Source organism: Anser brachyrhynchus (genome assembly GCF_964034855.1).
Source record: "Anser brachyrhynchus genome assembly, chromosome: 2".
Classification (NCBI taxonomy): Eukaryota; Metazoa; Chordata; class Aves; order Anseriformes; family Anatidae; genus Anser; species Anser brachyrhynchus.
In genome coordinates this window covers 4,610,392-4,637,229 of record NC_137695.1, presented here as the reverse complement: position 1 = coordinate 4,637,229, position 26,838 = coordinate 4,610,392, and the positions used below count along the sequence as shown (strand labels likewise).

The window sequence follows — 26,838 nt, the reverse complement described above, 5'->3', positions numbered from 1 at the left end:
CAGTATGTACTGATAGACAAAATTTCATATATACACAAGATGGCTAGAATACATCAGATACATCAATACATCACTACATCACTTTATGGCATCTAGATGTTACACACGTAGCACCGAGTGAAACTGCCTTTTTTGTCAATAAAGCAAAATGGGCATTTCTGGAGTGGCATTCATCTGACCTGTCTTAAAGCTTATGTTTGGCTGAGATGAATGAAGGGAGTGTATATATTTCTGTATTCTGAACACAGAGGATTATTGGTTCAGATTTAGACACTGAATGTTCAAAAGTCTGAAACAAAGTGAGATGAACTCCTTGTGAATTTTGCCTTCAAATCAACGTACAAAATGTATCCAGCACAACTTGTGTTCACATGTTTGTGATTAGATTTTGACCTTGTTTTTTAAAATGTAGGACCATGGTTATTATATTCCATATAAACATGCCCACACACAGATACAGTGAAGCTACAGAAAGAAGCATGTTTTCTTAAAATAAATTGATATTAACAATAGCTGTTAGGAGACTAACAGCTGTTAGCTGTTAGGTTTATTTTATTTTTTTTTTATGTGAACCATGCTCTTATTATGCAGAATTAGCAATATTTTGAACTGTTTGTCCCTCTTAAAATAATTTTGTGTTACAGAGAAGAAAAAGAGATGCCTCTCCAATTCTCATAATGTTGGGAACAATCACTCAAATAATCCATTCCAGCCTTTGAACATGAAGTAAAAAAAAAAAAAAAAAAAGAGAGAGAGAGAGAGAAAGCGAGTTAAACACAGTTTAGAGAGTTGTTAATATTTATTTCCCACTTCACTGTACTGTTACGTCACTTCTGTGCAAAAAGATAAATGCTTCGGATCAGCAACTGATGGAAGAAAGGGAAGTCAAAAAGAAGGTGAAAGATGCTAAGGAAGGCTAAAGAAGTGAATTCCAACTCTTTCTTTGGAACATGGACTCTAGCATGTTATACCACTGTGTCCTGTATACCTTGACTCTTGCAGTGTTTGTGAGTAATTGCATGAAATTAGCTTTTTCATCATTGTTTTTCAATAACTGTTTGTTTTCTACTTGGAGCAGACGGTTGGATAGAGCTTTATTTCTTTGAATGAGTGCTTTTTCTCTTTATTTGCTTTGGATTCCAATTAAACAAGCCAAGATGCTATGAAAAGTGTGAATAGCGGCAGAAGGGACACAATTTGTAGGATCTGTGTATCAACGCATTTCACTGCTTTCTTATCACACACTGGCTAAGGAGAAACAACATAATCGGCATAAGCCCTGTTTGTGTGTGTGCGTGTAGGCTTTAAAAGACAGTAACTAAGTAGAAGAAACTGGAATAGAGCTGTTACATCACAGCAGCTGACTCTTGACAGTTTTCTTAAATTTCACAATATGCCGTCTTATTAGTTATCACTTCATCTGCCTTTTTGGTGGAATATTATCTAACGTGAGCAGCTGAGATACTAAAGGTAAGCAATAAGCTGAATCAGCAGGGTTGCTTATGGCAGAATTAGAAATGTCCAGTGCCATTAAATAGCCTAGAGGTCTTGCTGATATTTAGCTTCTGGCAATGATTAGAAAAACAGCATTCAGGATCACACAAGTATCAGGGAAGGTATGTCAAAAGTGGGGGAAGGATATTTGATTTTCTTCTGAGACTAATGACGTTTTCAGCATTTTCCTTTTGTTATACTTCTGCTGTACCCTTCCCTTTTTCCTGTGAATCATAACCCAGAGAATCTCTTCTGTGATGAAGCATTTTGCAAGGGATGGCACAGCAGCCTGTTCTTTATGGATCAAGAAAAACAAAGCACCTTGAAATGACTGAAAATACTTTTTGGTCACGCAAGGGTATGGTTTCATTTGCATCACCTGCGTGACACACTCTGCTTCCCTGTAGTGTGAGGAGTACGAATGCTCATAAAAGGAATATCAGGATCCAGTGCTAATAGGCAATAATATCACTGAAGGTCTCTGTAAGAACCTGTCCCATTTACACAAGAGAAATAGCATTTTCTTCTACATAGTCATGCTGGTTATGATGGGATTATGCACCGATCAAACACCACACGTTTATGTATAAGTGTATAAATTAAATCTCCTATTGTGTATTTGCATATCTTACTGTAACAGAGGATAGGCAAACAATTGTTATATCGCCTAGCAAATGGTGGAAAAGCAGACATCTCTTTTCATTGTTAGCGTAACTTAACAGCATGCTTTCCTTGGAAGAGATGAAGTCAACTTTTGGAGAGGTTTTAAATGTTTAAGAGGCTGACTCTCACCTTCTATAAACTGAGGGTTTTTTTACTGTCATCACTTGTGTGGTGCTTACTGTAATGTGAAAAGAATGCAAATATTGAGCCATTCTGATATATATGACAGAAAACAGAGGAGAAGTAACAACAAAGCAGTAAATTTTGCACAATGCTATGAAAAAAACTAGAATAACAGGGGAAAAAAAAAGCTTTCCTATCTGTGCATTTCATGCCTCTCTTTAGAGCATGATCTGGTACAATTTGTGTTTTTGTTTTTATTGCACTAACAGGACTTTCAGCTGGGGCCTTCTGACAAAGGCAAAGATTTGCTTGATTTTCAGAGGTTATGCTAACCCATAGCTTCATTAATACTGTAACTAAGGGATGCAGCAACTACAAATTCATCTTCTATTTGGAACATATCAGTGTTTTCTTCATTTTCAGTTTCAGTCTTCCCCATCAGTGGGGAGAATTGTGGATACAGTTATTCAGGAGGGCAACCTGAAATATTAGCTATGATACTCTCAAAAAGGAGTTTGGCTCTTGTTACACAATTCCTTTAATTTTTGCCCTTCAAAAAGGATTTGGGGAAATACCCATTTCCTCAGCATATGCACGTGAGCACAAGAAAAGCACTTATATTTTTTCTAAGCTGTATTTATACTCTAAGTGATAAGCTGGCACACAGAGGTGGATCTTGCCAGCCAAAACTCAACCTACCACCTCCAAAAAGGAAGTAGAGCACTCTGTGGGTGGTCAGGATCCGGATCCGTGAGGGAATCAGGGTCAAACATGGCCCAGGTTTACTGGACAGGGCAATGGGGACAGCACTGGGCCAAGGTCAGGCTGAGACATCAGTGAAGCCTATGGCTGGGCAGAGCAGGGCTGTGGTGGAGCTTGTGTCTATCATCCTGTAGCATCACTGGGGCAGGTGCTGAGCTGAAAAGGGGTCTTGGGCACATGTGGGAGTCCCCAGGGCAGGCTGGGTAGAGTGACTAAGGGCACTGACATCAGCTTAGCTTTGGCATTAAGCCATGATTCCTTTATTCTTCATCGAGCCAGTGGAAACATGAAGATGCAGCTGACTTTTCAACACGTCCTTAAGAGGTGCCTTGCATCCAATGAGTTTGCTGTCCAATAGGCTGTGTCTTAATGGACAGTTACGGATATTCTGAGAATGCAAAGCTGTTGGAAAATCATGGCCCTCTAAGAGGTCCTAAGCTTGCCCATCAGTAATGCCAAACAGTAGTTACTGTGGGGAACAACAAAAAATCTTTTAAAAGACCAGCACCAAAGTTGATGTCTTTAGACTTTCATGAACTTGGGGTTGTACATCCCAAAACTGCCTTCCATCTGTTCTTCTTCTGTTTTCTCCTCTTCCAAGTTTTGCTAACAGTTACCAAAATTCATCAGGCACATCCCATTTTTTTGCTTGAAAGTTGCATGTGCAGATACAGAACGGTTTCACACTGCATGACTATGAATCTTCTCCTCAACCAAGCCTTACTGGGATACTTATTCTCCTGAAAAATGGGAAATGAAAATTATTCAAGTTTCATAGAGATTTGAAGATGCTTTCTAGATTAACATTTTAACCTTTCATAATCTTTAAAAAGTGTGCAATTCATTGGGTGGCAGCACAGTTTTAAAACCATTTCAGCTTTGTGAAATGTTTGCAGCTAATCACTTTGCAGAGAAGAATCTGGGTTATAGATTCTAGATTACAAATGGATGGAAGAGGTGTTTGGAGGTCGCTGACTCAGCAAAGACATCACATGAGTGGATGTATTTGATTGAAAAATCTTCAACCTTCTCTTCCCACATCAGACATTATTCTCTCCTGAGCATGTTCCTTAATTCAGCAGTGTCTTCAAAACTGTCATGCTTCTGCTAGGTCAGACGCCTTTTAAAGTCTATCAGAGAAGTAGCACTTGAAATCTGTCCATCTTCATGGATATAAATAACGATGAAGTTTACTAGAACCTCTATTTCATGTTTCCTCTACTAATTTAGAGAATTCAGAAAAAGAAACAAGCCAAGTTTGGATTCCTGTGTTGTCTCACCTACCCAAAACAAGAGGCTACCTGTTGTGGGAGAATCCATTCTCATATACCATAATGGTAACCCTTTTGTTGAAGAGCCTAAAATAAGATTGCAGTTATTCAGGGCTATGCCATCAGTTGATTGAGAGAGGCATCTCTCCTGAGGACAACTCAGCTCCTAGGTAATCTGAATGGCCCTCTGGCAGTGCTATACAATGAAAGTACACAAAGAAGTCAGTACAAACTGAAATACCAAAACTTCCATTTAAACGCTAGCAACCTCTTTTTACTGTGAGGGTGTACGACACTGGAAGAAGCTGCCCAGAGAGGCTGTGGAGTCCTCATCCTAGGGGATACTTAAAACTCAACTGGATGCAACCCTGAGCAAACTGCTCTACATAGACCTTATGTTGTGCAGGGGGTTGCACTAGAAGATCTCCAGAGGTTCCTGCCAGACTTAACCAGTCTGTGATTCTTTGGTTTTGTGATCTGTGATCTACAGAGGGAGCTTCTGTAGGGACAATCCTAAGGCGACTGAACCAGCAAAATGGCAAACTAAATAACTTTAGGGAGTTTCATTTCTTTGGGGATCCTACAAACCAATAACATGGCTTATTATCATTTGAGCTACCAGGCAAAATAGCTCTGCAGTGATGATCCGTACATGAGTCTGCATAATGCCAGTAGCTGTAGTTAAGTGGGATTCATCTGACTCAGTGCTGAAGCCCAAAGTCAGTGAGTAACAGTGAATTTAATAGTCAGGGGAATCCTAGTGAACTGAGACTAAACCATAGCTCATTTCATCCAAAAGTAAGTGTATAAGATAATTCAGTTGATCTATGCACAAAAATGCTATCATCTCTTGTATATTTTCATGAAAGGAACCAAAAATGGCTGGATGAGATAATGATGTCTCTGTAGGTATAGAAACCGAAGGGAGATGAATCACGTATATGCACAGTTATTCTTTTCTGAAAGAATGGCTCACACCTCTACCCCGTGATTTAATGCTTCCAGAGATGGTCAGAAGGGTAGAAGATATAAAATGGGATTAAGCAAGTAAATCTATAAATGTTTTGGTTTGTAAACTAATTCTATCCCTTGTTTCAGATTAGTATTCAGAGCTGTTTAAAAGTATAGTGGTAGTCAAATGTTCCAAGGGTACGAATATACCTAGAACACAGCCCAGGAGTGGGATAAATATTTTCTGTTTATTTTGCTTTCGTCATAACAGATCTTGTACTCAGTGTTTGTTTAAGCAATAGTTACCTTTGACTTGAGTATAAACTGTGAAAGCATCGCTTAAGATCAAGACTTCTTGGATGAAGTGGTAATAATTTAAATACCTGGCACTTGATCAGCCTCACCTTTTTATTTCAGAAGCATATAGTAAAGTGTTCTCACGAGTCTGGAGGCAGACAGAAAAAGATTTTCTGGACTGGTGAATAAGCCAAACATTCGTTGTTCTCACCATGAACATTTCAGTGAGCAAAGACAGTTTTCACAGGCAAGATCTAGTCATTTTATTTGCCAGGAGAAATAATTTAGGACTGTACAAATGAGTACATTTATTGTGTGCTGAGATTTTTCTGGGCAGTTCACCAGTCCAAGAGAATGCTGTGAAATGGTTTTTCAGTAAAATGGGATGACTGTTTTTACTAATGACTAATAAAGCTACTTTTGTAATAGCTGCTGTACGTGACATGTAGTGAGCTTTTCAGCATAGATGAATTTCACTGTCCAGGGTGAGTATAAGGAAGAATAAAATACATGTTGACATAAGAAGAGCTATCAGATGAGCAGAGGTGTTCAAGACAGATCACAGTTTTCTTTCATGCTGCCTACCACTGCATTTCTTAATAGCGTGGAGAGGAGGGGTTCCCTGGAGTATGTGTTTTTACTGATGATGGCTGATATCAGTGAGCATCCCACGCATCAGATCTCCACCTCCTGGTGCTAAGCCAAGAGCTGGCCTCTGCCCCGTTCACTCATAGTTACCCTCCTCTCACATACACCAAGCTTCATTTAACCTTGAGTATCGAGCTTGCGTTTTCACTGCTGCCTTGAACTGATCCATGGCACTGCTGTCTGCCAGTTTGGCAGGAAAACAACAACCTCCTAAAAGTGCAATAAATGGGAAGCAAACAGCTTCTTGAAGTGCAGAAATGTGGATACATGCCATTTCCAACTGCCTGGGTCCAAACCCCAGGAGACCAAAGGCTCTGCAGTTAATCCAATATTGTCCATAAAAGCAGGCTGAAAGCCTTGAGTTTTCAGCCAATAAGCAGTTCAAATGATCTGCAGATCCACTTGCGATAAGGATATTAGCATGAAGGGGAAACAATGCTTATTGGAACTGATAGGACCTGCCCTCTGAATGACCTGAAAGTGAGCTATTTATTTCCCAAATTCCCTGAATATTAATCTTCCCTGGATAGAACAAAGCTGAGCCATATGCCAGCCACCTGCTTACCATGCAACTCTCATCCTGAGTTTATTTTCTGTTGTGTGTATCTGTGTGTTTATATCTATATCCACACCTACTGAGCACACTGGCACCTACAGTCAGGACACCCACAGTGACTGTGTTTTGTAACAACCTGCTGCAGACGGTGTCTTTTGGTGGCCAAGGTTACTCTGGATCCCTTCAAATTCTCTTTTGGTGTCCATGTAGGCACACGTCTAATAAAGACTGAAACAACCAAAGGGATGCAGCATTCACTGATGTTAAAACTCTAGATGTCATTTTTTCCTCTACGCCATCACACCAAATCAACAAATGCTTTGGTGCAGAATTTTATTCCAAAGAAGTTTTTGTCTCCCACCCAGTGTAAAGAAAAGCAGATGGCAGAAAGGAGAGATCAGATTCTTTCCTTTTAGAGCGAAGAACTCATTCAGAAGACAATTTTACAAAAATCATGTGGTTTCAAAATGTTTATTTGGAGATTGGCAGGGATGTATCTATGCCCAGAAGCAGGTGGGCTCTGCAGTATGCCCTCCACCGTCGAGAAAAGGAGTCTGTTCAAGACTACTCTAGTTTCTTGGATCCAGATTTGGTGGGGCTAAAGTCAGGGTGCAAATTAAGTCCTGCACTCATACCTGGGCCCTAGCAAAGATGCTCTTCAGTATGAATGTAACCAGAGAAATGTTATAAACTTCCCAGGGCAGAGCTGTAGCTATCATCCTCTGACAGCTATGCTGCCTAAGGATTTGCTCTGATGGACAGTAGTACAGCTCAGCTGCCTTTGACAGAGCTCTGCTGCGTTCACCTGCTGTGAACATCACGGTTTGTGCAGAGACACTGTCTGTCAGCAGGCAGAGCTTTGTCTCTTTGGATACTAAGAACTAAGCCAATGCTCTGTGTCCTTAACGCAGCTTGTTAGCTGCATGTGTAGGGCTAGATTTCATGGCTGCTCGTGCAATCCTTCCCAAAACCTTCCTCCTAATCAGCTGAAACTCCTCTCCCTGTAGGTTGCTGGGAATGTCCATCCAGAATGCGATTTTATAACAGAGCTGAAGAAAAAGGAGGCTGAATGTCTGGAGGAGTCAGAAAGGCATGGGAATACAACAACAGGTATCCATGAGTGGTAGATTCAATAAGTGACAGAGAAGCAACACCCTACCAAAATCAGGATACAGCCATGCTGCCAATGCATGTTTGAATGTTTTACTCATTGTCCAACATCCCTGGGCTCTACTCAGCTCTTTTCCACCTACTCCCATACCTTCAATTCTCTTTTCTTTTTCAAAATTTTTTCACGTTCAAATGTGGACAGTCTATATAACTTATATCTTTGTCCTATTCCCTCCCCCTGCTGAAGATCTTCGCCAGTGACATGGTCAGTTGGACTGTGTGCACCTTCAGCATGTTTGCTGACAACACCCAGCTGTGTGGTGTGGAAGGGAAGGGATGCCACCCAGAGGGACCTGGGCAGGCCTGAGAGGAGGGCCTCTGCAAACCTCATGAGGCTCAACAAGATCATGTGCAAGGTCCTACACCAGGGCCGGGTCAATCCCAAGCACAAACACAGGCTGGGCGTGGAATGGATTGGGAGCAGCCCTGAGGAGAAGGACCTGGGGGTGCTGGTGGATGAGAAGGCTGATATGAGCCGGCAACATGTGCTTGCAGCCCAGAAAGCCAACCGTGTCCTGGGCTGCACCAAAAGCAGCGTGGGCAGCAGGGGAGGGAGGGGATTGTCCCTCTCTGCTCTGCTCTTGTGAAGCCCCACCTGGAGCCTGCGCTCAGCTCTGGGGCCCCAGCACCAGAAGGACGGGGACCTGTTGGGGTGAGTCCAGAGGAGGCCATGAGGATGCTCAGAGGCTGGAGCACCTCTGCTGTGGAGCCAGGCTGAGGGAGTTGGGGTTGTTCAGCCTGGAGAGGAGAAGGCTCCGGGGAGACCTCACAGCAGCCTGCCAGGGCCTAAAGGGGGCTGCAGGAGAGCTGGGGAGGGACTCTTGGTCGGGGGTGTAGGGATAGGACAAGGGGTAATGGCTTTAAACTAAAACAGGGTAGATTTAGATTAGATGTTAGGAGGAAATCCTTCACTCAGAGGGAGGTGAGGCCCTGTCCCAGGCTGCCCAGAGGAGCTGTGGCTGCCCCATCCCTGGCAGTGCCCAAGGCCAGGCTGGATGGGGCTGGGGGCAGCCTGGGCTGGTGGGAGGGGTCCCTGCCCATGGCAGGGGGTGGGATTAGGTGGGCTTTGATGCCCCTTCCAACCCAAACCGTTCTGTGATTCTATGATTCTGACTAGGTGCTATCATGGCATCATACTTTTTAGTGGAGATGTGTTGACCTTTAACAACATGGTAACCACTTAACAGGAACCATAACCTGGTCTGTCTTCCAGCAACACTCTTCCTCCCACTTCCATAGCACGTTGTCATTTGTTGCATTGTGTCTGAAAAAGGCATCTAACTAGAGTAAGTAGACATCTGGAGGTGTTTATCTTTCACTATAAAATAAAATTTGAGAATTAACTATTTTTATAAGAAATGTAAGGGGCAGAGGATCAAAGTTAGAAAAAAAATCTTTCATTTTGCTCAGATATAATTAAGTTTAAAAATATATTTCACTTTTATCTGAGGTTGCAAGAGAACCTGGGACAAATTATTGTGCTGGCCAGAGGCAGATGCTGGAGAGACTCTTGCCTTACCATGCCCAAATATCCTCTTTCACTTCATGAAGGAGACAGGTGATGTACTCTTTTGATTGTACTCCTACTATTATGCTGCATGCCTGGTTTTCTAATAACGAATAGTAAAGACAGACTACTCCAAGCTCCTGTTCAAAGACTTAACTACACAGCATGCAATAAGATCTGAGGGTGTTTTGCAGTCCATCTCACATCTCATGCACTATGTATAACTGGATATAATCCCATAGACGATGATGAGAACCTGAGCCAAAGAAGACTGAAATCAATGGAGTGATTTCCATTGGTTTCCATGAGCTTGAAGATCAGCTTGCTTGGTAAGTTCTCTACAGAGCTTGCAGAGGGGTCATTTAGGTCAGAACTTAAGCATGGGTCTTTATGAGGTTTATGCTTTGATTAGTGTGGGATGAAATCAAAGACTGAGGAATGAATAATGTGATTGTTCTTTAAGACCAAGGTTGGAGATACAAAGCAGAATTTTGTCATTAAAGTAGCATATGTGTTTGGTCAAATGCAAGACTGTGCAAACTAATGCCTTTGTGACTGTTTGCTCTCTGGGTAAATGTGGCCAGGAACAAACTGCAAGCCCATAAGGAGAAAATTATCTTCCAAGAGAGATCTACATTTGGCAGTTTCACAAGAAAAAGAAACTGCAAACCCCAACCTCTGCCTCACCCAGAACATGCTAGCTATAAATGAAGGATAAGGAAAATCCCTTTCATCTGTGTACCTTCATTTCCTGCTCTGGGATTCTCTTACTTATCCTTCATCTGACTCATAAATCTTTCTATGGAAATCTACTGTCCTTAGAGAACAAACTACTTATTCCAGTGTCTGATCATCAAGGAAAGAGTAAGCCCCAACAAAGATGACAGTGAGAAGGGGTACATTAGAGGGCTGAGCTCTTAATGAGTCTTATGGGGCAGTGCTTCCCATTCTTCTTAAATATGGTTCCTTGTCTCTAATATAATTTCATCCTTGTTCCTTCACCTCTACCTCTGTCTCCTTGGTTCTCTCACTTCTTCCTGCTGTTTATCGTCAGAATTAAGCTAAAAGTTTTGTACCTGACTAACTGGATGTACACATGTAAAGTTTCCTGTCAGCTCTGTGGGATAAGGGAGATGGGCCTCTTCTCCTAGTATAACCTCCATACTAGCAAGAGATCTTATCCTGGCTTTTATTTTCTGCATTATGTAGCTCTTCATTCGTAAAACTAAGTGTTTCTGTTTCAGCTGGGATAGTAAGAAGAAACTGCACAAAGAAAGGCTGGTCAGACCCATTCCCTTCCTATCATATTGCTTGTCCGGTTGAAGATGAGATTCCCCTTGAAGAAGTAAGTTTAATTAAATAAACATATGTGAGTGATGTGCTGACGTTACAGGATTCCTTTCTATTCCTGAAGACCACTAGGGAAGAAAACTCAGCTGAAGCTAAAATTTCTTACCAAGTATGGAATGTGATTCAAATTTTACTCCGATCAAATATTTTGGAGAACTACTGATGACATTTTTTTTTTCAGGTATAAGATTGCAATGAAAATAAAGTCATCTGCAAATTCCATGAAATCATGCAGTCCTGTTGCACTTGCTTACAGATACTACAGTTAAGTCTATCTCCCCAAATATTCATAAAATACGGATTAAGACATTTCAATGAGACCAATCAGCAAGACAATTTTGTGGTATCACAGCACCAATACAGAAAATGTGTTGTTATAACATCACTATTCCAAACTCAGCAATACCTAAGGACAAGAGGGGTGTATGATTTCTCATCCTGACTAACATAAAATATCTACTTCAACAAGGAAATAAAAACAAAGAATATTTTAAAACCTATATTTGACATATTGCTTCAGCTAGATTTGCACACTCAGAGACATTTAGAATTTATCTATATAAGAAAAACAAAAATAAAATAGTTTTTGATCTAGTACAGATGCAAAAATATTGTATATATATTTTTTTTTCAGAGAAAAGAAGCCAGCTAAAATACTGAAAGATACATAATTTAGTGAAAAATAACACAATACTAAAAATTATTAGAGTTATATAAAGTCTCCGTTGGTTTTAGCTGCTGTGGAGAAAATGAAGAATAGCTAAGTGGAAAGAATCAGATTATATGTCCACCAGGTTAAAACTGATAGGAAGGAGGTAGGAATATTACATCCTTAAAAATCAAGTTGTACTGTCTAACTCTAGACCTCTGTCCCCCCCTTTGTACAGGCTAAATTGCACTTTTGTTTTTATCTTTACAAGTAATGTGAATACTATGTATGTATGTATGTATTTATTTATTTTGCCCACTAACATTTATACTGTAGTTGTCTAAGTCCATTCAACTTGCAGGAGGGAGCTTACTTTATGTGCTTATGGAGAAATTTCTCTTGTCTTCCCATTACTTTCTGTACTGGTTGCTGTCATGCTGTTTAACTCAGACTTCCTTTCCAGCCTCTGAGGGACAGTACCTGCTGCTTACCACGAATAACAATTCCACTGAAACGCGGTTCTGCTCTTCTCTTTCTTTCTTTTATTACTTCCCTGCATTTCTAGTGTAGAAGCAATCCTAAATGAGTCTACAGATTTTTTTTTGATTTTTTTTTTTAAGCAGTAACTCACATTTTACCTTTCGGTAAACTCCCCATTTGTATGTTTATCTACTTAAGGATTTGATTATTGGTTGCTATGTTTTTCATCTTTGATTTCTAAGTGGAAGTTGCCAACTAAGACAGGTCCAGCACAGTTTTGACACAGTTATGGAGCAGTGCCTAGCAGACTTAATGGATAGCTTTGTAGCTCTCAGGACCTTCTCTGATCTCTGGCTTGAAATGTGTGTAGTCAGATACATGGCTAATCATATATAATTCACAGTTCATCCACAAGACAGAAAAGGCCACTGTATAGTTTCCATATCATTTAACTTTACCAACCTCAAATAAATAAAATAAAATAAGTCTGTGCAAGTCTAACCTAATGACTACACGGTGGATCTACATTAATGCTGTGGTCATGTTCAGGCGTGAGCTCTTCAAAGAAATCTCTGGCACTTTTTGCAATTTCATTTATACTGAGACATGTTCTGAGAAAGGCTGATCTGGTTTTGTATGGATGACACTAAACTGGAAGACAAATGCATGTTGCACATAGTGTGCTCTGAGCAATAAGAAAAGTCCAGCCTACAGGACTTGGCTGACTACCATGGCTAGTCAGAAATGCACACAATGTGCATGTTGGGTCCTCAAGCACCAAAGGCTTCACCCTACTAAACCAAAGCTATTGCCTTGCACCCCTTACTAAGGTAGGCATAGTGATAGATTATTTTTCTTGCTGATGGAAAGTGATCCAGCCTTATTTTATGAGATTAATTGCTTTCTGGATGTGCTTGTTTCCCTAAATAGAAAAGGAGCCTTCAAGAAATGGAACTGTGTTAACAACCAAGCAGCACAATCCTGGGACCACGGTCTCACACTGCTCATTTTACTACAGACTCAGCTGCTTATACTTAGAATGTTAACTTTTAAGTACCTAAAATAAATGAAATAAATCCTACCAGTTGCAGCCTTATAATGACCTTGGTGATACTTAAGGCTCAAAACAAATGTGTCCTTCCTCACAGTGAAGGTGATTGCATGGAATAGCTGCATGGATGTTAGGACATCAAAATATTGAGCTAGGGCTCAAGAGACACACCACATGAGTTCAAAGGGAAAGATCTGCACCCTAGAGCTTATGCATTTTGTTTTCTGCTTCCATGCATGATAGTTGAAGTCAGATAACCCTTACTCAGAGATCATGTCTGATAGAGGTTCCATTTAAATGGAAATGGATTGTGATTGACACTCTTAAGTAAAAGTTGAATATGGAAGCAAGCAGAAAGAGGAAATAATACAACCCCAGGAAAAAATATAAAACTAACAATAACAATTTTAAAAAATGGAAAAGACAATAGATGGCAAAATTCTAAGTAAGGAAACAGAAAAAGAAAGTGGAGAGGCATAAGGAAAGGCTTACAGCATTCTGTATTCATCGTGTAGCCAGCTGCCAGAAGGATTATGCTTCCACTACTGCTGTGCAGAAACACAGTGTGAAATAAAATTCTTAAACAAATGCATGAGTTTTTACAATGTTTTCTTGGAAAATTCAGTCTTTCAGGGTTTTATGAATGAGCTTGAAACCATCTTAAACAATAAATGGTTCTTTATCAAACTGGGCAATATCCACGTACCCATAGAACGGGTCTTCATAAAAGAAGCATTAATGATTAATTTCAGTTGAAATTTGCTGCAGAATTAAAAGGAACAAAAGAGGCACTCAGGGGTGTGAACAGATTGGAAGCATCAAATAAAGCAAAACTGCCAAAATCATTTAAATAGCTGTCATTTGGCTGCAATTTATGATGGATCATTCTCTTCTTTTATAGCAATCCTACTTTTCTACCATAAAGATCATCTATACTGTAGGATACAGTGTATCTATCACCTCACTTATTATTGCTGTGGCAGTTCTTATTGCATTCAGGTATGTGAAGTTATCTTCTAACTTGATTCATTTAAAAGTTCTTCATATCTTAGTTTGTATGAGACATTCGACATAAAGTAATTGAAACAAATTCAGAAGAATAAAAATAAAACTTTCAGGCAGTATTGGTTTAATCATATTAAACTGAGGGCTACAAATGAAAGATTATCAGAGAAACACAGAAATAAGAAGAATCAGAACTGTGAAATAAACCTTGGCTGTTTGCTGGCAGAAGTCATCAACTCAGATCCTAAAAACCAATACCATATATTTGCTTGCTTTAGCTGGAATCAAGTTAATTTTTGAAAAAAACATGTATTCTTGCCATATGTGGACTCAGTAAATTTGATATTAATAAGAAGAATATAAGAGACCTCAATTCTGAGTCAGTGCTCCTATGGCACTGTATATATGACTATTGAAACATTTACAACAAAAAACATACTTTGAAAGTTAGGGTCTGAATTTGGCAAGTTTGGTAAGATCTCTTGCCCATTGAATTGCCCATCTATTAGATGCTCTCATGTATAATGTACAGAATTTTGAGCAAAAATTATTTGTTTTCTTATTTAATGTAGATTTGATGTTTGCTGATGTAAGATTTATTTTATAAATCTATATTTCTTGCATTTGTGCAAAACTGAAAAAAAAGTACTAAATATATATATTATTATTATGCTGTAAGAATCAGCTTTCTCTGGGGAAAGTTTCTTGACCTCTGCAGCTTCCTAACTCATGTCTGGAAGTCAACAGATTATGTGTATTGACATCTACTCTGACCTTGAGAAAACAAACCAACTCAAATAAGGGGAAAGAAAGAAACAATTGACAGAAAACAACTTAGCAATAGGGAGGAAAGAGTTACAGTTCAACAATGGGGTTGGCATTTCAGTTCAGTAGTAAAACTCTGCACACTCTGAGCTTTTGGATTAGGTGACCCTGAGATTACTGGATCTGGAGGGAATTCAGCTTTTAATGGGGCTCTTCGCTAATTATCTAAAGTCTTCAGCTCCAAATGAAAACTTGAAATTGCATAACTCCCTCCAAAAGTCTGTATATAATAACAATAAGAAAAAAAAAATCTGAATCTAAACATTTAAAGATGTGCCAAAGATGTTTTAAAGCAATTATTCATTTAATTCACATGAATAACTTTGGTAATCTAGGGAAGTATTCTTTAATTCTGGATAAGGCAGCCTACACAGACATTTAATGCAATTTAACTCAACCACAGTATTTTGATGTGTAAAAATCTTGCTAATCATTACTCTGTGCATTGAGAAAACTTTCTAGTTACTCCAGAGTATCTCTGCATTCTTTTCTTGGGAGTGATTTAGCTACAGTCATAATTATATTGATGGAAATGATTCTTCAAATGGAAGTTTCTTTTTGCCCCAAAATAATGCCAACTAAAAGACATCTCAGCTCAGGCACACTGAACACATAACAAAGCTGAGATTCTTGGAATCTGGCAGACCAGAAGCGACATCAGGCCAACAAGGAAACCTCACCTAACAAGAGAAGAGATCAAAATGTAGACTGTGGGTGAATTGCTTTACATGAGGAAGGTTTCTGTCTCTGCCTGTTTAGCAGAAAGAGCTCAGTGAATTAAAGTTTATTTTCTATACGTACCTGTGAGTACCTGAGATAAAATAAGGCTTTATTGCATATCTGAATTATTGCCAGCACAAGTCAATGAATTACCTCAGAAGAACCTTTCTTCTTTTCTTCCAGGAGGCTTCGCTGTCCCAGAAATTATATCCACATACAGCTCTTTTTCACTTTTATCTTAAAAGCCATTGCCATTTTCATTAAGGATTCTGTCCTTTTCGAAGAAGAAGACATTGACCATTGCAGCTTCTCTACAGTAAGCACATGAAAAGGCATGATACTCTGGTACTAGATGTTTTTACATGCCATCTATATATGGATTCACTTTTCATTGTTCCTTTTACTTTTTACTACCTTTTTCTTTTTTTCTGATGTGGTAGTGAACACTAATTAATGCAGTAGTCTGAATCATATTTAGACCATGCTATATTAAAAAAAAAAAAAGTAGTATAATTATGCTGTTACCCTTCTATGATCTAAAGCCTAAAACCAAAGATCTCTGAATATCTTGTAACATCTTTTTTTAAAGATGTTTCTTCTGGAAATTCTGGATTTCACCAGAAGCTCTGAATTGTAGACCACAGGATATGCAAGATACTAGGCAATCAACTTAGCTTTGGTTCAGCCACATATATTGGCAATAAAGAGGTTTTCAGACAGAAGTTTATCAGCTGATTCTTCTGCATTGCTCGTGGCCACACAAAAACTTAAAACTGAGCATAAGGTGGGAAAGTGAAATATGATGGGTCCTAGAACATGCTTTTGTCCAAAGGCTATTGAGCATTTGAGTCTACTTGTATATACTACACTGAAAGTGGTGCATTTATGGGAGAAATTGTATGCCTGTATTTCTAGCAGAGATATAAAGCAAAATACAGAGATTCCAAGCTACTATGATGGTTAAAGTCTTATTATTCAGAATGCCACATTACATTTGATGATCTCCCTTCAAACATGCCTGTAATTGTGAGATCTTATTCTTTTTAGATCTCAGCCAGAATTACAGATGCTTACTACATCTGCAAATCAAAATTATGTATGCACATGTAATGCCAAAACTTTGACTTTCTTGATCTATAGACTGAATGCAAGATCTCAGTTGTTTTCTGTCACTACTTCATGATGACCAATTTCATGTGGCTGCTGGTAGAGGCTCTTTACCTAAACTGTCTACTACTCTCATCCCTTTCTCATGGAAAAAGATATTTTTGGTGGCTGGTTCTCTTTGGCTGGGGTAAGTAAGGATTTTACATGAAATTAATAAACACAAGATGTTACAAAAGGCTTTATCCATCCAGTAAAATATCCTAGATGTGGAACTGAGTTTGCCTAACTGAATTAGCTAGCAAAAAATAAAAAAGCAAAGCATTGATTTTGCTTTTATTTTTACACGTGGAGTAGTGAAGAGCAATCAAGATTTTAAAAGTATAGCATTAAAGTCCCTGTGAAATATGTAGAAAACTAAGTACACTTGACGATCCAAACCAAGTGACTGCCAATATAAACCTGCTGTGTAAAGGAAAAATCAGAGTACTCCTCCCTGAGGATATATGGCAGGTGAACGTACTTGCCCAGGGGGAATTTTTGTTCAGTTCAGGAAGGCAATCCATGCTTGTTGACGCTAAGGTTAAGGTAGGCGTTACAATTAAGAAGACTGAATGCTCTTTGTGTTTTAGGAGATTTTAGGTGCCATCTTAGGAAAGTTTAAGGTATCACAGTCTGCATTCATAAGCTGCTCATATTGCTATTACTTGAGGATTTGACAAACAATACTCACTAATATTTTGTCATGCAAAAAGCACACAACAAAAACATGGGTTTTAATGTACTATCTGCATTCAAGTGCTAACTTCAGGTAAAATCACTCATGTGAATTGCACTCACGAAGGTAGGAAGCTGCAAGCTCAGGCCTTCCTGGCAGCACTGCATCATGTGTGAAGTAGCTTCTGTATCCCTTTACATCTTCACACTGATGCATGATCACCAAATAGTCAATGCCACAACGTGCTCCATTTCATCATGGGTATTAGTAGACCACAACGGGTAATCCCAGTTCTGAAAAAAGGTGACCTGCAACATCACAGTAGAATTTCAGTGGAAAAGATTTGGATTATCTGATGAAACTAGACAACAAAAGTTTTTTTTGTTTAATTGTCTGACAGGTTTTCCAACACTTTTCACCCTTATATGGATATTAGCAAAATTCTACTTTGAAGACACGGAGTAAGTCATTGTTTCTTACATTATTCTACATACATAAGTTATATATTTAAAATAATGATAGTGATGAAGGCTCATGCCATTTCAATGACACGGGAAAATAATATCAGTATATTACACACCTTTCCTATTCCTACATTACCATTTAGATAAGTGCCCGAGGTGGAGTTCTGAATTTCCATTCCAGTATAGACACAGTGAATAGGGATTTACAGTGTCCACTAGAGCATAATATGGCAGTGGTATTGTAATTGTGCAGGGCATGCTTCTCAGGAAGCTGAAATATTTATTTCAGCTGCAAAAGAAAAAGGGACTCCAATCAGATAAACAGAGTGAGAAAGCAAAACTTTTGGAGCTTCTGATACAAAATACCTTCTGATATTTTTGAAGGCTGGAGTGCTCATTACTTTACACAGACAAAATATTTTTCATGTCTTAAATAAGTGTCTTTGAAGAACAAAGCTGTATCTTTCTATCAGTTATGGCATCACCTGTTTAAAACTTTTGTTGGAATTGTTTCATCCACTTAACACTTAACGTCTCACTTAACACTTCGAGAAAGCTCTGTATCTTTTTGAAAAGGGCAGAATAATCTATAAAAAGCAGGTCCTGTACAAAGCAGAACTTAGATATCTATATACTTGCACTGTACTGACACTTCCACGAAAATGTATCTCTTAAGAATTTTACTGGCACTGCTATGTGGCGTCTTGATTGTAGTGATTACACACATCTCTCTTCTAAATTTGCTGTTATTTTCTCAGATGCTGGGATATTAATCAGGGCTCTCCTTACTGGTGGCTAATCAAAGGACCTATTATAATTTCTGTTGGGGTAGGTACTTCTAACTCTGCCAACAACAGTTGTAAGAAAAAATGACTTTCAAATGCAAAAAAAAAAAAGTTACTGTTTGCTAATTTTATTTTTTTTTTAATAAGGAAGAGGAATGGTAGAATTTGTTCTGTAAAAATATTTTATCACTTACCTACAAACAATGTAGGCCAAAAGGAGGCAGAGAACTGCCCTCTCCCTATCACCCATAGCAAACACTGTTCAAAGAAATGGAAGTTTTCATAGAATTTTCAATCTGATTGAAATTAATGGCAGATGTGGGGTTAAACCATTCTTATAGTATATGATAACAGAATTTTTGCCTAAGAGTCCAGAATCAGACATAAATTTCAATATAAAATTTCAAAAGCAATAGTTCTTTTCACAGGTGATAATAATAGTTCTTGAGCTTGACATATATTGAATAAGTTGATGGGCCTTAAATGATTATGGCACGATTACTCTCACATGTCATTAAGCCCAAGGAATGTGTGAGACAGCAGCTAGTGGACGGCCTTAAGACCATCTATCACAAGATTAATTTAATTGGAGGACAGATGCATACAAATAAGGCATATATAGGTAAACAACAAGCATGGAGAATCTCAAGGTGAATTCTGGTCATAATTTACTGTGTTTCAATAAAATATTGCATTTCTTTCTACCTCCATTAGTTTTCCGCTTACTAATGCCCACCTCACATTCACTTTTGGAGTTAAGAGGATTCAGGGGATCATACTGATGATATTTCTGCTGGAATGTACTTAACGTATTACTGATGGATAAAATGAGACATTCTGGTGAAATATGTACATTCTTAGGCAAAATTAAGCATTTAGCCTCCCCTAAACAAAATCTGGTGTCTATGGACACAAAACGCATGTGGAGAAACTCTTTGACTGTGGAGCACTAAGCAGCTCCATAGACTTTAGTACAGCTGTGTCAAAATGCAACTGGAGAAAGTTATCTTTGCAGGTTAGGATTGACCCTAGCTAGCTTTGGAGCTGAGATAATGCTCCTCAGCTTTTTTCGGAGTCAACAAAGACAAACAGCCACTTCTGGTATGTGACTCACCTGACAATAGATGTTGATGTTCAGAGGAGATGACAGATCCCCAAATCCACCTGAGGCTCTATCGATTGGCTCACATGCCATGGACTACAAAGGGAGAACAGGGTGATCAGACCAGATGCAGCCATGTCATTGGAGATATCTATACTTAACCAGATGATTCTACTAATAATGTCTAAAGATATTAGCCAAAATTTAATGCAATAGCCATCTCAAATGAGAATGAAAAAGATATGAGCTACAAAAAAAAAAAAAAAAGGAATCGCACAAGATATTGACAAAAATAGTTTGCTTAACAGAGTTAAATTCTCAAGCTCTCAGCCTGATCTATATCTTTAAGAAGGAATGCAACCTATTGAGAGGCTTGAATGCTGCCAACAGGGATTATATTAATCATCTTACACACAGGTCTCATTGAAATGGTACAAATTACATAATAGAAGTCAAATAATGATTGTAATTGAAAAGTTTCATATGAGAAAGTAACCTTTTTTTTCCCCAAAAAATATTTTAAACAGGTCAATTTTGTCCTATTTATCAACATCATCAGAATTTTGCTGAAAAAACTAGACCCTAGACAAATCAACTTCAATAACTCATCTCAGTACAGGTAATGTATGGAACAACAACAACAAAAAATAATTTATCAATGATTTAAGTCACAAAAGTTTATATCACCTTTTCTAAACAGAAGCACAGATCCAGTGCCAAAACCAGGCTCAGTTTGACTGACATTTAATTTTAGAAATTCCCAATGTTACCCCATTCCTAAGGAAACTAGTCAAAGGAGTAAGTTGTTTTCTAGAGGTGTCTTTCTCTGGACGTGGACTATACAAGGAGCCTGCATATTACTTCCTCTGTATCTGTCTACAAATAAATGTCAAATTTTCAATGGCTCAGATAGGTCAAAATATATTCTACTGCTTGTGTCTTTCTGAACTACAATCACATTCAGAAAGAGTGTATTACAAAATACAGTAAGAAAAGTCATGAACATAGTATTGCCAATAAGGCAATAAGCATGAGAAAACTCTTTCCAGATATTTTCTCATTATGTTTTCCAGCACTGTCATCCCAAGAGATAAGAACTTCACACCTAGACATTTAGATCCCATTATTAACTTCTGTTCATCACTATTATGTATTGCATACATTGGTCTTTACTCTGGAAAAATAATATTACCTTACTTCTTCTCATGCCCCGTGCTAGACGTCTCTCAAGGTCAACTCTGCTTCTAATTCCTTTATTTGGAACCCATTATATTGTCTTCAATTTTCTTCCGGAATATACCAGCCTGGGGGTTCGGCTTTATTTAGAGCTCTGCATTGGATCTTTTCAGGTAAAATCACTGAGGAATCTTCAGTTCCTTCGTAGCAGATTTTCTCATTTAATCTAGTTTCTATATGACAAATAGCAAACAAAAAAATAATTATATACTGAAGATAATGTCTCCTCATGGTTCTTCACTGTGTTACAAATTTGAAGATGTGACCCACATCCTATCTAGCTGTAGGATAGACTGTATGTTTGCAGGTTTTGTCAATACAAGGCCAAGTCTTTCATATTCATGTGTACGCTTGACATTGGGTTAACTTCAGACATTTCAGTTCAGTTTTTAACTTCAGTTAACTCACTGTGTCAATCCCATACAATCCATCCTATACAACTTATTCTTGAGCCTCCGTACTTGGATCTGTTCTTCATTGTTAACCAATAATGTAAGAAGAAGGTAAACTGAATAAAACGACGGGGTGTTTAGTGAGTATCTGACCACATAGGTCCATTGACCTCCTAGGATTTTCTTGGCTTTATCTCAGTTCAGAAACTTAAAAAAATATATTCAGCAGGCCAGAATTTTATCTCACCTGATATAATGGCACAAAACTTGACTTAAAAGCTGTAGGAGCTTCTTAGCTGTAGAATGGACATGCTTTTGTAAACATAACCTGGGAGTTTGTCATATCACCTGTTCTTGTGAATTCCTATGGCCTTTCTGACTTGGGTGAAATGCCATTAGCTAGCTGATTATCTGACTAGCTTTATTGCTGATACATAAGAAATTTCTAAAAATACTCTGACTAAATTGATTCACATACACACTACTATCATGGATTCAGATAGCGCACGTGGCTTTTTCAAGCTGTGCTAACACTTAACTGTTGTTTTTTGTTTGTTTGTGTGTTTCCTCAGGGGTTTATTGTAGCAGTTCTTTACTGTTTCCTGAACCAAGAGGTAAGGGAACTATATTCTTTACAATATTGATTTCACTGACAGGTTTATAGACTTCATAATTAGTATCATGCAAGCAATCATAATCAAATCTTTCAGTTTTGCAGGATTGTCTGTTAACAAGGGAATCAGTGAAGATTAATTTCGTTTAAATTATCTTCATGTGAATGAAGCCATCTAGTGGAGAAACGAGCTATTCCATCAAGCCTTTTTTTTTTTTTTAATCATTTCTGCATGCTTTTGTACTATAGTGGAGCTTGGGAAACCCATTCTAGGTCCAGACCTGACAGCGCAAGCTGGTGCAGTGAAGCAGTGTGACCTCCAGTTTCTAAGTGACTAAACTGTAAATAATGTTAAATTTATACAGATTGCCAAGTACCAAAATATTATTTTCTAGTATTTTAGTATGCTCATGAAACTCCCCAGTATTTCCTTGCATTGATAAATATGTTTTTCCATGTAGAATATTTAATCCAGAACTTTATTCTTAATGGGACAAGTATTGTTCCACTTAGTTTAGTAAACAATTCCATTTCTATAGTCTAGAAATTGTAATAAGGATGCATCTTGAACTCTTCTGTTGCCTACATAATTCATTTATCTTCCCTATTTTAGAAGAAATTGAAAACCTGGATTTTTCCCCTCTTTTCATAATACAGGGTAGCTGAGATGGCTATTTTAAATTGTGAATGAGATTCAGTTTCAGACTACACTAGAAGTCTGCTGGTTTCTGTTAAGTGAGGTAAAGAGCAAGGCCTTCTCCTCCAGCTGCTCCGGCCCAGCACTGCTCCTGCATGGCTGCTGGGCCCAGCCTGTTGCCTGGGGACCTGGGATCTCTGCGCAGGCTGGAGGACACAGTTGCTGCTTTTCTCTTTGCAGGCCCAACCCATAGCAAAGCTGAGCACATATCCTGGAGACACACGGACACACACAGAGACCAGACACTGACACAACCGGTCACACAGGCTGCCCCAGCCAAGGGCTGCCTTCAGTAGCAGTGACGCACAACACTCATGCAAGCCATAGACATAGACTTGATAGTTGAGTCCCAACTCATAGTTGAGTCCCCCTCCTCCTCTTGGGCTGGTAGAGGCAGAAGTTCACTAGTTCAGGCACACACTCAGCACTCTCTAGGTTCACAAGCACACACCTATTTACAGATACTGCACTTCTGTCTGTCCAGTACCCCTGCACCGATCCCAAGCTTCCTTTCTCACTATACAGGTCACCTATCCCCAGATAGTCCAACTTGAAGTTCATGGGTTCCTCGAGTACCATTGCGGCCCCTCTGTCCACCCAGGACCCCTGCATGGATCCCAGGCCCCTTAGTTGCTTCACAGGCTGCCTAATCACTGGCTAGTCCAGCTTGAAGTTCACTGCAAACATGCAGTACTCACACACTTGTCCCTCATACACCCCATGCTCACAAGTTCCCTTCGTTGTACCAGCACTGACCTCACACACACCTGATACTCTGGGTTGGACCTGAGGCCTCAGCTACTTACAGGCTAGCCCACGTTTGAGAAATACAGACACTCGGCCATACCCCGATGCCCAGCAGCCAGCACTAGGTACACGGGCTGTGACCTGCAGCCCCACCCCAGCCACCAGTGTAGAGCCCCACACGCACCTCAGAGCTTTAGTGAGTCACTCAGCAGTCCCCCCCCCCAGGAGCTGGTTTGGGAACACACACTGCTCCTGCCCCAATGGCATGAAGCAGAAGACCCCCAGTCACTCCAGTAGGTGAGGCTGGGTCCTCATTTGCTTCAGTAGCTGGCACCACAGTCTGCAGGGCCTACACCCCTGGCCTGACTCCAGTAGTTGGCACAAACTTTCACTGACACACACACAGGTCATACCTGTAGTTGGCATAGAGTACTTGCAGTACATATACACTCAGGAGAGAGTGCAAATGAACAAAGTGAAAGTTAAGAAAACAGTTAATGAGGAAATTCAAGAAGCACTGGGCTTGGCCAGACATGTACACTGGCCCTCCCTGTTCTACATGCAACCAGCACTTCTCCTACCCTTTTCTACCTATCCCCACTCTTCACTCCTCCTGCTCCCCTTTTCCCATGCACAACCATCATGGATTTGCAGTGCTCTGCACTTTCTGCCCCCCTCCCAGTCTGGGCACTCTTGGTTCACCTCTTATCAGCTGCAAGGTTCATCCTTCCCAGAAGTGGCACCTGTAGCTTGTTAGCCCACCGACTAGCATGACAGGGAGGCTTGTTTCTTGTGTTTGTTTCCCAGCTTAGAAGTCTTCAATCAGATAACTCTGCTGGAGTAAACTTGCCTACATTCTCACATGCTCTCATAAATTAATGTGACTGACCATCATGTCCCATCACTTCCTCCCTTTCTTATGATCCCTTGTTGCCTTGGAAAAGGTCCTTGATGAGTTACCCTTAAAGGAGCACTCTTCTACATACACTTTCTACCTGTTGCTCCTAAGAAAGGAGAGTTTGATTCATGTATGCCACCCCACAGGGGTGAGACTGTTTTTGCTCCCACAGACATACCCCCTAGGATGTCAAACGTGTGTTTAGGAGGTGAATCCTATTCCTAATCATCACAGTCAGTGCAGCTTAGAGAAAGATTCAAATTACAAAGTGCAATCATCTGTGTTAGAGAGAGATGACCAGCTTTTAGATCCCTCTGGTTTTATTGACTAGATCTCCATTTTCCAATGTAAAGTTTACTTTTAAAGATTACTTTACCAGTGTATTAATAATCTCTAGTCTCTTCTGATGATAGTCTCCACAATTTTACATCCAGATTGTTGTCCCAGACATACAGCACTCCAATGTAGATATTTCCTTCCTATCAAGCATCTGGGAAGGCACATTTCTAATAAGAATCAGATGCTAAAGCAGGCCTTAGTTGCCAGTCTGGACCCAGTGTGTGTTTCTGTGAACATGACAAGGCATGGCATGCATGCTTGTCAACAACAGAAAGAAAATGATTGCTGGTGTCTTTTTCCTCTTGCTGTCTTAAATATCAAAGTAGCATTATTTCTTAGCCACAAATTGGTGAGTGTAGATTAAGGAACTTGCTGGAAATGTTACCGTTCTAGAAACAGATGGGAACAAGAAGACATCTCTTAGCAATTGGGAAGAGCAAGCAATGTGGAGACAATGTGTTTAATTGTGTAGGAAGTGTTGGTAACGCTGGAATAAATTTCCAAAGGGATATTAAAAAAAAAAAAAAAAAAAGAGGCAGAAAGAAGATACTGAAAAAAGCAGAGAAAATATTCTATTGGTGGAGAAAATCTTTTTCAGTGCTAGAGAGTACACCAAAGTATAATTACTTTGATGGGAGAAAGAAGTTCCTTCCTTCCTTCCTTCCTTCCTTCCTTCCTTCCTTCCTTCCTTCCTTCCTTCCTTCCTTCTTCCTTCTTTCCTTCCTTCCTTCCTTCCTTCCCTCCTTCCTTCCTTCCTTCCTTCCTTCCTTCCTTCCTTCCTTCCTTCCTTCCTTCCTTCCTTCCCTCCCTCCCTCCCTCCCTCCTTCCTTCCTTCCTTCCTTCCTTCCTTCCTTCCTTCCTTCCTTCCTTCCTTCCTTCCTTCCGTGTGACAGCTCTAATAACAGCCTTTGATTGTTGGGCCCATAATTGTTATGGAGAAACACAGGAGAGAGTGTGTCCTTAATTCTTGAATGCTAGAATTGGAATTGTTTACTGTTTTCAACATAGGAGACCAACTCTGAGCTAGCCATGTTATAATTTTTGTCAGAAGTCTGGGACAGGCCAGCTGAACCACTCTTTGTACTATCCTAATTTTCTGTATCAGATAGAAAGGGAGCCCAGAGGAGCTAGCTTGTTCTGAAATGGGAAGAGTAATATTTTACCCTTCTCTAACCACCCTTTGTGTCTTTCCTGTTTCTCACCAATGTCCTCCTTGAACAGTGTTTGTTAATAACATTCTCCTTTCCTTTTGAGGTGCAAACGGAAATCGGTCGGAGGTGGCATGGTAAGAGATACGGACTTATGCCAGTTTGGAGAAGGACAAGATGGACTGTTCCAACCAGTTCTGGAGTAAAAATGACTACATCTGTGTGCTAAGGCAGCCTCAGAAGCTGGAGTAATCATGTATAGAAGCCTGATTAAGAAAAACAAACCAATAAACAACAATAAAAAACTCTGAGGATTACAGCTTACTCTGAGCAAACTGGAGGAGAATCCACTTCTGCAGAAATTCTGCCCACCAGCTGTCTCTTGCAGAACAAGCACTGCAGTGATGTATTAAATACTGACTGGCTGATCAAAACAGCCTTCTCATGGATAAACAGCAAACACAAATATCACCTCTTTTTGGTTCCCTCTCTACACTCTTTTACTAATGAACATATGAGCATAATGTGTCTGGGGAGTGGACACCAGTAGTACCCTTCAGTGACACTATAGATGACCTCTGGAAACTGTTATTCAATCTTTACACAATGGGAACTGGAATCTATCCAGCTCGTTCAAGCTTTGTTCCTTGTTTTGATTCAGTAGAGATGCAAATAGGAAACCAAATGCATTGTCAAACTATAACACATGACTAAAAAGTCATCTTATATTGTCTTCTTATATTCGCTCTTTAGAAGCAAAAAGACTCAAAGTTGCAAGCAAGTTAAAAAGAAAAGCAGTAAATTTGTTCTGCACAGAAAAAGAATGAGACTTACAGGAGAAGGGCTAGGGGAGCGTTAGGAACACTGCTAAGTATTTTCTCATGTCTGACTGTTTTTGCTCTCCAGCGTTGTAAAATATTCAGAAGCTTGGGAATAAACTTGCATTTCCAGTGTTTGTGCTTGAGATTATTTTATTTTTTATTTTTTTATTTTTCCAAATGGCTGTTGTAATCTGTAGATGGACAGATTGATTAATTTCTTTGCTGGGAATATCAGAGTTTGGAAGGGAGTGA

At 39.5% G+C, this 26,838-nt stretch overlaps 1 protein-coding gene and 1 long non-coding RNA gene across 3 annotated transcripts in view; one reads left to right on the top strand and one right to left on the bottom strand.

Annotated features, from left to right (window-relative positions):
* LOC308189523 overlaps window positions 1-25,865 on the bottom strand; it is a 39,362-nt gene extending 13,497 nt beyond the window's left edge. The window contains exons 1-5 of the long non-coding RNA XR_013946423.1: window positions 25,509-25,865; window positions 23,794-25,344; window positions 20,888-21,104; window positions 19,708-19,791; window positions 17,467-17,652 (exon numbers count right to left, since the gene is read on the bottom strand). This is a non-coding gene — a long non-coding RNA (uncharacterized lncRNA). The remainder of the gene's footprint in view (window positions 1-17,466; window positions 17,653-19,707; window positions 19,792-20,887; window positions 21,105-23,793; window positions 25,345-25,508) is intronic.
* On the top strand, window positions 770-26,718 carry GHRHR (growth hormone releasing hormone receptor). 2 transcript variants are annotated; one of them, XM_080579604.1, is made up of 13 exons: window positions 770-896; window positions 7,773-7,875; window positions 9,386-9,493; window positions 10,687-10,787; window positions 13,874-13,971; window positions 15,706-15,838; window positions 16,663-16,816; window positions 17,745-17,805; window positions 18,567-18,636; window positions 20,223-20,314; window positions 20,915-21,044; window positions 21,896-21,937; window positions 25,872-26,718. In XM_080579604.1, the coding sequence occupies exons 1-13, from the start codon at window positions 870-872 to the stop codon at window positions 25,992-25,994; spliced, it is 1,242 nt and encodes a 413-aa protein (XP_080435730.1). In that variant the 5' UTR covers window positions 770-869; the 3' UTR covers window positions 25,995-26,718. The 2 variants fall into 2 exon arrangements, with proteins under 2 accessions (XP_080435730.1, XP_080435729.1); XM_080579603.1 differs by having other exon boundaries at window positions 782-1,007.
* The last annotated feature ends 120 nt before the right edge of the window (window positions 26,719-26,838 follow it).